An 11944-nucleotide genomic window follows, 5' to 3' on the forward strand; every position below is an offset into this window, starting at 1 on the left:
TGCGTCGGGGCGCGGACTCGATGACATCCTCCTCGTCATCGGTCTCGCCAAACACCGTCTTGCCCGGGACGTCGCTCTCCTTGTATGCGGCCGCCACCTCCACCACCTGCTGGCGGTACCGCCAGCGAGTGAGGCGGATCTCGTGTGCGGAGCTGTAGGACTCGAGCAGTGCCTCCTGCTTCGCCAGGTCCGTGTCCGGTGTAACACCCCTGCCGGCAGCGAGCTGCTCCTCCGCGTGCACGTGCTCCTGCAGGAGGTGGTTGTTGTAGGAGGTGTCGGCCCGCGCCTCCCGGAACTGCTCCCCCCACTCCTCGCGCACCATGTCCATGTAATAGGCATGGGCCCCGCCGATGGTCAACGTGCAATGCATCGGCGAGGGTGGTGCGGAGGATGAGGGCGGTGCCGGTTCGTCGTCGGCGACGTCCTCCATTGAGATGTCTTCGTCCTTCGGCTGCTTGCTGGCCAGCCAGCCGCCAGCAATGGCGGCCACCTCCTTCTTGTCCGATGTCAACCCGTCCCAGAGAGCTTTAGCGGGTGAGGAATCCATGGCGAGAGTGGTGCGGAGAAGGATCGGAGGTGGATGAGTGCGGCTATGGCCGGGGCAGCGGTTTATATAGCCATGATGCGCAGCAGAGGGACAGACGGGTGGCGCTGGAGGAGACACCTCAGCAACCACGTGCCATCAATGTGGGCGGTAGACGGACGGGCGGCCGTCGTGTCTTTTGAAAGCGCGGCAGTCGCCTGCACCGGAAAGCGGCGCGGGCAACGCTCTCGTGCCGCTCTCTCGACCGGCGCGCCGCTTCAATGCCGACGCTAGTGAGCGGTCGCGTCCGCTCTGGCCGGACATGAATGCGGGCGCTGACGCTCTAGAGCGGTGCTGACCAAAAACACGCGAGAGGGTGGAGGGTTTTTTGGTGAGCCACGGCGGTCAGAAACAATTTTTTGGGGGCTGTCCGGACTCCCGCAAACCTTTCCATGTTTGTCTCCGATTTGTGGGAGAAAACATGCCCGAACCGTGCCATGGACCCATAGAGGCCCTAGTTGGATGACTTCCCTGATTCGGACAGCGGCGGTCCAGTCGTCCAGCGGTTGCGGGATTCAAGAGTGCGCATTGGAGATGCGCTTAACACGTGTAAAGTATGAAGCACTAGGAGCGTAAGAAACAAGGAGAGGGTAGTACTTCCTCCGTTTCAAAATATAATACGTCCGCGCTTTTTGAGAATCAACTTTGACGGTTGATCTTGTTGGTTAAATTTATGACCAAAGTTGAAGCACGAGAATCGAGAACGCATTGTGTTTTGCGAAGGAGGGAGTACTATATAATATTCTAATATTATATTGGGGGAATGGGAGAATCACCGATTGCGACTCGAGAACCTTTCGTTCATCTCCAAAATATCTTCCTCCTCTGTTCTGCGCCTCCAGCCCTCCACTATCCCTTGCGTGGTTTTAGTCTGTGAACTCGAGAGACCGAGCGAGGAAAGTTGCCGTGTGAGACCTGAAAGTTAGGGAGATATGGCTGGGATTGGTCCTATCAGGCAGGACTGGGAGCCGATAGTGGTGCGGAAGAAGGCGCAGAACGCCGCCGACAAGAAGGACGAAAAGGCCGTCAACGCTGCCCGCCGCTCCGGCGCCGAGATCGACACCACCAAGAAGTGTATGTGTCCGATTGGATCGATCCCTTTAGCCGTCTTGCTGTCCGATTTACTGCTCGCTGATTCTGTGGATTTCTTGCTAATCGTCCTGGCTTGGAGAATGGAGATGCTCTAGATTTGTGCTTTTTTTGTCGGTTTGCTTAGTATGGGTTTTATATGTTTAATTATGTGATTCGTTTGCTATTCTGTCTGCCATAGAACAGCTCGCAGTGTAGAGTACCACAGTTTTTTTGTTTTTCTTTCTCGGTTTGCCATTGATCCAGTTCCGTTTGCAGACAACGCTGGAACGAACAAGGCTGCATCTAGCGGAACTTCCCTCAACACCAAGCGGCTCGACGACGACACGGAGAACCTTTCCCGTGAGCAGCAATCACTCTCTCGCTATGTGCTTATTCTTCCATGTGAATGATGTGCTAATACAAATTTGATTCGTTCATACATGTCGTAGCTGGGTTGTTCTGGAAAAATTCTCTTTATATGAACTAGATGCTGAAGCTGTTGGTTGTCCTGATTCTTAAATTACCTCTAAATCGTTACTCAATACTTCTGTATCTATACCATTATTTACTTATCACTGTGTATAGCATATGTGTTTCTTATCTATTGTGGATTATAGCTCGAGCCTAACTGTGCTATCTTCATATATTCTACTTGTAATGAAAATATCTGTTTAGTTTAGGAAACTTCTCCATGGTACTGTAGCATGTGTTAGGATGAAATTAGTTTTTGATATTAAATGAGCTGTTGATATCAACGGGCACCTGTAGCAGCTTGGTGGGAACACCAAGTACCAGACTGATATATCCTTGTTGATATGGTATTGAATATTTTACTGAATAGAGTGCTCAACATATTCTTTTTCACATCTTTTTTAGTGCACTTGTGAATATTTTGTAGCCCCACAGTTGTTTTTTTGTTTGCCAGTGTTTTTTGCGATAAAATAAAAATGCTACATCTGTATGGGGGACTTGTTTTAGGGAGTGTGCTGACATATACCAAGTTGGTAGCTGTGTTTATTGTGGAGTTCAAATCATGTGCTATGGGTTAGTGTTTATTTTTGCTGCTGGAAAAACTTCACTTCCTGACTATGTGCTGATGATGTTGTGCTAGTCTTGTTAACTGTCCTGATTCCTGAATGCCCCTTGTTGCAAAGCCCCTGCAGTGCTTGATGCCGACTTCTTTTCCCTCATGAAAAGAATGCACATGTAACATACTCTACCTATAGCTAATTGGAAATCTTGCTTCTGTTTAGGAAATTCTTTTGTTGTATTATCACACTTCACTTTATTGGATGGCATTTGTTCTGATGTTGCATCTTTGTATGAATTCTGATAACAAATGACACTTAAAACTAATGTTGCAATAGTCTTTGAAATTCACAGGTTCTTCAATAATTGTCGAAACATGTTATATCTTGTTTTACAGATCCTTCTTTTATGAGTGCACCTATGAATGTTGTGAGGTTTAGAATCATTCTTATGTGTTTGTATGAGCACCCTTAATCTTATTAGGGGTTAACCAGAATGCGGCTCAGTTACTTCATGTTTTTTTTGACATGACAGTTACTTCATGGGTTGGTTGCATTTGCGGGGTTATATATAATTGTACTAGTTAGATCATTGTTTTTAAGGCATCCCTAAGGTGTCAGGGCACTCTCAGATGGCATCCCGACGGCCTCAGTTCGTCTCCTGCCGGCATCGGCCTTCTCTGCTTCCAGTCGCATGTGACTCTCGGTCTTTCTTCCCCTGCCCTCTTGTTCTGTCGTCTCCTCTCTCATGAGTCGCCCTATTTTGCACTTGTGCTCCTTTGATTTAGGAATTCGTAATGCTCTGCTTGCATTTGTGATTCTGATTTGTAGTGCTATGCATATGCTCCGCCATGAATGTCTGTTATACTGCTCTTCGATTTATGATGTGACTTATAAGGTGTGTAACGGTGCATGTCCACTAAATGCTACTCTATTCTGCTGCCCATAGAAGTTCAAAACTGTAAGGCATTGCCTCGCCTCACGCTTTAACGCTCAAAAGACGAGGTGCCCCCCAGCGCCTCGCCTCGCCTTACTGCCTTATAAAAAAATGATTTAGATAGTAAAATGAGATATTCACCATTTATAATATTTTTGAAACACAAACTTCATCTAAGATGTGCATAAAGTCTCCATCATCACCTTTTGATAAAGAAGTCCTGTGACATGGAATGGCTATCACCGATGGTGAGCAATTGTATATTTGATCGGTCACCTAGATAGGTAACTCCGCAATAATCCTTTATTGGTGAAATAAGCACGAGTTAAGGTTTCCAAACCTATAATTTAGCAGCTCTAGCTTACTGCTCCTGAATTTAGGGAATGCACTACTTTTCTATTACTCTTTTCCCATCTAATCTGGTTCTACCTGTGTCTGGTTTGCCTTATTTGTAATCGATATTGTTCCATTGTGTGCTGAATTGCTGAAATGTGGTAATAGCAAAACTTGCTCATATAATTTTTGTTGCCTATGAGTTGGCCACAAATGGTTTCGAGAACACTAAATCTGCAAAGCAAGTAGAGTTGGTGTTTCGACAATTATTTTATAGCAAACTTACTGCGGAAAATTGCGTTGATGCAACTTAGTGGGTTTTGGTCAGTCTGGCTTGCAAATAAGCTGTGCATACTGTGGAAAGCCATTGTACTGGGAAAGCTACTGTGTGAAGCCGTATATATAGTAAAAAGTCTGAAGTTCCCCTAGGATGCTCAGAGTATGTTTATGTACCTATTTGACTATAATAGCCTGACTTTGCCGCATTTCACCGGAAGTTCGTTTCGGAGCTTGGGCTCCATAAAGCCATTTTTTGAAAATTTCAAAAATCAGTTTTCAGGTAACTGAAAAATCTTTAAAGATATCAACATGTACATATGGTTGTATTCTACATGTGTATAAAAGTTCATGATGAGACCTGAGGTCCGAAGCGTCTCTCTTGCTTCACTGCTTAGCATGTAAGAGTATTGATATATGTACATGATGTATTCTTTTATCTAATTTTATTTTAAATGGTGTGTTGTCCACTAAATAAATATCATAAAATTAATTTGCAGCCAAAATTGTATGTGTATATCATAATGCAATTAACTAAAAATAGACATATCATATTAGCGTGACAGCCTGTACATAGACAATAATCCATAAGACATTCATCATCACACTGCATGATCAGTATAACCTGATCCATGTCAGAAAAAATGAATCAATCTTGGGCTCAGAGTAATCAGTCAACGCCTACCACTCGTGGTCTCACATGGATTGGACTTGGGGATGGAATGAGGAGACAAGCTGGTTCGAAGTGATTTCTGTAGGAGGCCAGCCCATTGTATAGAATGGCAATCCCTTCATAATTTCTCTGAAATAGGCAGGGGCTGAGTGTGTGATTTTCCAAAAGCCAGAAAAGCACCTCCAGTTGTGCTTTTGCTCCTATGAACTAATAAACCACCACTTTCAACCCCCAAAATAAGCTAGCTGTTTGCTTGGGCACAGAATGCCAAAGCCCAATCCCAACCAAACACTTGACCTTTGGGAACCATAGGATTCAAACTAGCACAGATTGTGTGCCTAAAATTGCCTTACCTGTGTGCAGATAATTGGTCATCAGATTTGTCAGTTCTATTAAGAAAACCACACATTTCTGGTGATCGAATTGGCTCATAAAGTAGGTTGCCGCTTGGGCCTTCTTAATTTCTTGGAAAATTTCATCTTCCTGCAGGAATTCAACAGTTTCATGTACAATATGCAACGCTCCTATGAATCAAAATGGCTTTTCTGTCGGTCATGATTTTATGGTTATCGGTCGGAATTTCTTAATTTCTGTTCTGTAATATTATGCTTTCTTAACAAGGTTTTTTGTTTGTTTGTTGTTGCTGAGTATATTTACGCACATAGAATTTCAAGTACAGATCTGATTTGGTTTTCCCCAGTCTCACCCCCAAGATGCTTGAGATTCCAACAGTCAAGCTTTCCCTGCTTGTTTTGTGTGCCAATCCCTAATCCTTGTGCTCTCATCTGATGCTAGATGAGCGTGTTTCAAGTGACCTGAAGAAAAACCTTATGCAAGCAAGACTGGATAAGAAGATGACCCAGGCACAACTTGCTCAGGTATCTAGTTGAATATCAAGATTTTAGAACTTGCAGAGTTCTTCCTGAGATAAAAAGCTTGACATGCACTATTACCTCAATCTAAGGGTGTGATGTGTTGTAACAGATGATCAATGAGAAGCCACAGGTGATCCAGGAGTACGAGTCGGGCAAGGCGATTCCGAACAATCAGATAATTGGAAAGCTCGAGAGGGCACTTGGAGCTAAGCTGCGTAGCAAGAAGTAATGCCTTGAAGGCCAAGCCCTGTCTATTTGCCTTACACTGCATTTGCTAGGTCCTAAAAGCTCTTACAGGCTGTTTCTGTTGGTTGATACTGAATAACTATGCCACAGAACGACTTTATGTATCATTATATTCCCGTGTTCTAAAATGTGTCGTCATATGACCCAGTGTAAGAGCTGCATTGAGCATGCAGATTGACATGGTAACCTGCGTGGTTTGTGCGTGGTGTTTGTTACTGGCTTTTGCTAATACAAGTGTCTATTGTGAGGTAACTACAGGGTCAACAAATTGCCGCCATAATTGAGGAAAACCATACAGAACCACCACTTTTAAAATCTTTGAGTAATAGAGCGCATCAATTCTTGAAGAAAAAAAGTCCAATTTACTACCCTGAATAAAGTGGGTGGTTCACTTTACCCCTTGATATATTTTTCTATTTTTCTGCTTTTTTTACCCCCCAAACAAATCCAAACCGGACAAAACACCCCTCTGGCTGGTTTTTCTCCACCCGCTGTTGATGTGGCATTAGTCAACGACGTTTTTGACTTGGGTGGGGCCCCCTTGTCAGGCGGGGCTGGGATAGAGTTGTCTCTGCACCCGCCGGCGAGTAGAGCAGGGCGAGGCGGGGTCGGCAGGAGGCAGTTGCGCGCGGGGTCGAGGTAGTGGTGGCAACCATCGGCGGTGGGTACTCGGGGCGGGCTCGCGCGGCGGCGGGATGGCGTCGCCGGCGGGGTCGGCGGCGGCGGTGGCGCGGAGGCGGGGCGATCCACGGCGGGGCGAGATGGGGCTCCTCTGGCTGGACGCCTAAGAGATGTCGGTGAGAGGGTGGCGGCTCATGGGCGATGCGCTGAGGGAGGTGGGGCGCAGGTGGCTCGGGCCGGGGCGAGCTCCTTCGGGCGACGACGGATCTAACCTGGAGAGAGAGAGAGAGAGAGAGAGAGGGGTGAGAGAAACCTGACAAGAGGGCCCCACCCAGGTCGAAACCGCCATTAACTAGTGCCACATCGGCAGCGGGTGGAGAAAGATCAGCCAGTGGGATGTTTTGTTCGGTTTGAGTTTATTAGGGGGGAAAAGAAACAGAAAATGGAATAGGGGTAAAGTGAACCACCTACTTTATTCAGGGTAGTAAAATAAACTTTTTTCATTCTTGAATAAGGTCGTTATAATAGCCAAACTGACTGTGGGCCCTGCATGTTTGGCTGTGTGGCATGCCTATGTGTACATTTTGCTAAGGTGGACATGGGACGCACTGCCAGCCCCCAATCTTCTTCCTCTTCGCCTCTCTCACTCATCGAACCCCTCCCACTAATGTTTCATTCTGCACTTGCAGCAATGCTCTTCTCTCTCCCGCACCGCTTTCTCTGGCTCACTCCCGTGCCACTGCATACATCGTTGTTTTTGTAGGGAAGCATGGATCATTGTTGAACCAATCCTTTACCATCCCAGCCAATGTGTGTGTCCCTCAGATGTCGCCCTCATGAACGCTGCCGCACCATGCATCGCCCCCTAGTGCGAGTTTGTGTGGTGCGGGAAACCCCATTGACATCACCATGGAATCCTACATGAACGCCGCAGCGCCAAGTGGACCAATGACTAGAGCACATACGTGCCATTGAAAACGAGGTGAATTCACTCCTAAACTCCATGAATACATATAAGACATGACTGCTACCTCATTCTGAAACCTTGTGCATACTTAAGTATGAAGATATCAAGCATGGAGAAGCAAGGAAGGAAGCCCAAGGTCAAGGTTTGGAAGTGGAGAAAGCAGACGAAGGAGAGGGGAAAGGATGGCTAAAGTCAGGCTGTCGGATAGTTGGACCACTGTCCGGGCATGCCTGAACTGTTCGGTCAAGCGTTCAGGCAAACGCCCGAGGACACCTAAGACCACAAAAACATAGCCAGACGACTCCCATATTGTCCGGCCACATGAGCCCTGAAGCTGACCGATGCCCGCGTCAGGCCGGAAGCCGATGCAGCCCAGTGCCCAGCTGTTCGGCCTAATTTTGGCTAGACTGGCTGGCCAAGTGCCTACGCAGGAATTTGGCCTTTCGGCTTTGTAGTTCTCTCTCCCACCTACTCCTTCGTACTTAGACAGTATAATTCGCTCCCCCTGCACTTTCTAGGGTTAGCAAAGCATATTAGAACTACTTGAGAAAGCTTTTGGTGTGGAAGAACTATCTCCCAAGCACTACCTTGTATACTTTATTTCCTTTGTTGTTCTTGGATCTAGATGCACCTCTTGTATTGACGTGAGATTTGAGGAGTACATTGTATGGATGTTGTCCAATTAGTGTTCTCTCTTGTGTTTTCCCCATGTGTTCTTTGTGTTCTTCATGAATCCACCCCAAATCCATCTCCAATTTGTGAAGATCGGGCTACCATAGGTTTGATCCTACATCAGCTTTGCTCATCTATCTCTTCTCCATTGAAGACCAAGGCCTCCATTAGGAGAAGAATCCCAAGGGATTACCAAGACATGCATCTCTCCTAGAGATTTGGGGAAGGTCTATCCCTCAAGACCTCAGTTCTCCATAGAGATTTGGAAAGAACTACCTAGCTACTTGTTCCCTTTGTTGATTCTGGACATAGTAGTGTCTCTTTGCTTGGATGCTTGAAGAGCACATGTGTGATGTGAATCTTGTTCTTATAGTGATTTCCCCTCGTGTTCAGTTCTTTGTGTTCTTCCTCTTATTCACCTCCAAATTGTGAAGATTAGGCACAATTCGGGCTTTGCCCTACGTTATTTGGTATCACGAGCTTTGGTTGCCACAATTTGGAGCCCCTTCCCCTCATCCTTAGCCTAATTTTGTTTTTCTCTTACCCAATTTGACTATAAATCCCCACAACAATAGCCTCACCCAATTCCTTGCAATTTGTTCGGTTTCATGAGATTTTGTTGGTTTTAATCTATGGATCCGATGTACCAAACGTAGATCTAGCCTCCTTTGCATTTCTTGATCCAAATTTATCAATTTAGACCAAAAGGTTTTCTTTCTTTTTCCAATTTTCGAGTGTCATTTTCTCCCAGATTTGGCATTTGACATGCCCGGGCAGTCCACTCAAATTATGCCCGGACAACCCGGACAAGTTACCTCGTGTCTGGTTTGGCCCTGTTATCGTGCGTCTTCACCGGTTTGCCGCTACATTGGTTCCCGTATGGCAACGACATGGGAACCTCCTATGATATGTTTCCAATGATTCCACCACAAACAAATTCCTCAACAACAACAATCGTCGCTGCCCTTTTGGCACCGAAATACCTACCTATTGGGACTAGCTATTTGAGAATTGCCGGGCCTCGTTAACTTTCACATCATGGTGATAGCTTTGCATTCTATTGTGTAATATAGTTACTCTGTGCATATCTTAAACTTGTCTTGCATATTTGGCCGAGGCTCAAGGAAATTGGTAAAGGGAAAATTAGTAAAAAAAAGGATACAAAGAAAACGATACAATAAAGCTTATAAGCAAATATTTGAGCATCAAAAAAATACTTGGGATAGGAAAATGATACGTTGTTCTTGTAGGTTGGTGCACAAGTGTGAATCTAGCCACAAGAGCAATCAAGCTAGAGTCTCTCATAGTGTTTGTGCAACACGAGCTTAGTCTTCGCTAGGAAAAAATTTGTATGCTCCTTCCTTGGTTGCACAATCCCCGTTTATCTTTTGGCGCGTGTATCCACCTTGCTCTATCACTACTCTTTGATCTACTTGTACACATTTGCATTTGTGGATCTTACCCAACATTTTCAGCATCTTGATCCAATATTGCGTGATATTGTGCCACTAACCCTCACCAAGACACTCTATAAGACTTTTATATGTAGGTGTGAGATTGAACAAGATCCCATACTAATGGCACTCTCTTCAGATTCCATAGTGAGGGATTGCTTGATCCATTCTCAACATCGGGAATAGGTAACTTATGTGTTGTTCTTTTCATTCTCTACTCAAACTCGGTTTGAGTGTTGTGATGGATAGGGAAGGTACACCCCCTCCAGTCTTTGATGACCAAGAGGACACAAATAACTACATCATCAAGCTTCACCAGTTCAGACTTCAATAAGCTATGAACGACACACACACCACACCTTGAATGCGCGCATTGAGCACCACTCCACCAACATGCGCCAATCTAAAGCTCATACGATGGACTACCTAGACACATGATTGGACGCCCAAGTGGCTCAAATTCAAGACATGTTCAGAAAACACAAGTCTTCGTCATCATCCTCATCCTCAAGAAGGCGCTCAAGTTGACACTCCTTCGGGCTACCATTCGGCACAATTACACCAAAACATCGTCTCACTGTGAAGACCGAGAAGACTATCAAGCTTCAAATCCTTTCCATGGCAATGGATTGCAAGGCCACATTCTTGAATGTGAACGACGTCAACGTGAAGCTCCAGTGCATCAAGATGACTTCGACTGACAAGTACACTAAGATGATGAAAGGTGTTGACAACAAGAAGAGCATCATCGCCAAGATGAAGAATGTAACACCCACGATGCGGCTATATCTCCCACGTGTCGAAGCACGACTTAGAGGCATAACCGCATGGTGGTTTTGTCGCAAGAAGGGTCATCTTCACACAATCCCATGTAATGAACAAGAATGGGATAAGAGAGTTGGCTTACAATCGCCACTTCACACAATACATAATTAAGATCATACATCATTCAAAATACACTCATAGACCGGCTACGGTCAAATCCAAATGAAAAGAAGATAACCCTAAATGCTAGATCCCCGATCGTCCCGACTGGGCTCCACTACGGATCATCTGGAAACGAAACATATTAACGACCAAGGTCCTCATCGAACTCCCACTTGAGCTCGGTTGCGCCATCTGCGCTGGTATCCTCGGCACCTGCATCTGTTTTGGTAGAATCTGTGAGTCACGAGGACTCAGCAATCTCACACCCGCGAGATCAAGACTATTTAAGCTCATAGGTAGGTAAAGGGGTAATATGGTGGAGCTGTGGCAAGCACTAAGCATATATGGTGGCTAACATACACAAGTGAGAGCGAGAAGAGAAGCAACGCATCGGTCGAGAAGCTAGAAGCGATCAAGAAGTGATCCTGAAACTACTTACGTCAAACATAACTCAAACCGTGTTCACTTCCTGGACTCCGCCGAGAAGAGACCATCACGGCTACACACATGGTTGATGTATTTTAAATAAGTCAAGTGTCAAGTTATCTACAACCGGACATTAACAAATTCCCATCTGCCTCATAACCACGGGCACGGCTTTCGAAAGATAATATACCCTGCAGGGGTGTCCCAACTTAGCCCATCACAAGCTCTCACGGTCAACGAAGGATATACCTTCTCCCGGGAAGACCCGATCAGTCTCGGAATCCTGGTTCGCAAAACATTTCGACAATGGTAAAATAGGACCAGCAAGACCACCCGATGTGCCGACAAATCCCGATAGGAGATGCACATATCTCGTTCTCAGGGCACACCAGATGAACACTACATACAACTAGAACCAGCCCTCAAGTTTCCCCGAGGTGGCGCTACAAGTGGCTCTAGTTCGGACCAACACTCGAAGGAGCACTGGCCCCGGGGGGGGGGGAGGGGGGGGGGTAAATAAAGATGACCCTTGGGCTCGCGAAAACCCAAGGGAAAAAGGCTTAGGTGGCAAATGGTAAAACCAAGGTTGGGCCTTGCTGGAGGACTTTTATTCAAAGCGAACTGTCAAGGGGGTCCCATAATTCACCCAACCGTGTAAGGAACGCAAAATCAAGGAACATAACACCGGTATGACGGAAACTAGGGCGGCAAGAGTGGAACAAGTCACCAGGCATAAGGCCGAGCCTTCCACCCTTTACCAAGTATATAAGGTGCATTAATTAAACAGGAGATATTGTGATATCCCAAAATCCATGTTCCGACTAGGAACAAACTTCATCTTCACCTGCAACTAAC

At 45.9% G+C, this 11944-nt stretch overlaps 1 protein-coding gene across 1 annotated transcript; it reads left to right on the forward strand.

Annotated features, from left to right (window-relative positions):
• The first annotated feature begins 1371 nt into the window (after nucleotides 1-1371).
• LOC119365060 (multiprotein-bridging factor 1a-like) lies at nucleotides 1372-6274 on the forward strand. The gene is made up of 4 exons (XM_037630647.1): nucleotides 1372-1657; nucleotides 1931-2014; nucleotides 5697-5779; nucleotides 5886-6274. The coding sequence occupies exons 1-4, from the start codon at nucleotides 1516-1518 to the stop codon at nucleotides 6003-6005; spliced, it is 429 nt and encodes a 142-aa protein (XP_037486544.1). The 5' UTR covers nucleotides 1372-1515; the 3' UTR covers nucleotides 6006-6274.
• The last annotated feature ends 5670 nt before the right edge of the window (nucleotides 6275-11944 follow it).

Source organism: Triticum dicoccoides, chromosome 2B, assembly GCF_002162155.2.
Source record: "Triticum dicoccoides isolate Atlit2015 ecotype Zavitan chromosome 2B, WEW_v2.0, whole genome shotgun sequence".
NCBI lineage: Eukaryota > Viridiplantae > Streptophyta > Magnoliopsida > Poales > Poaceae > Triticum > Triticum dicoccoides.

Coding starts and splice junctions, on each gene's coding strand:
- LOC119365060 (XM_037630647.1), top strand. CDS start 1,516: ATGGCTGGGATTGGTCCTATCAGGCAGGACTGGGAGCCGATAGTGGTG. Junction 1,658..1,930: donor GATCGACACCACCAAGAAGT/GTATGTGTCCGA, acceptor TTCCGTTTGCAG/ACAACGCTGGAACGAACAAG. Junction 5,780..5,885: donor CCCAGGCACAACTTGCTCAG/GTATCTAGTTGA, acceptor GTGTTGTAACAG/ATGATCAATGAGAAGCCACA.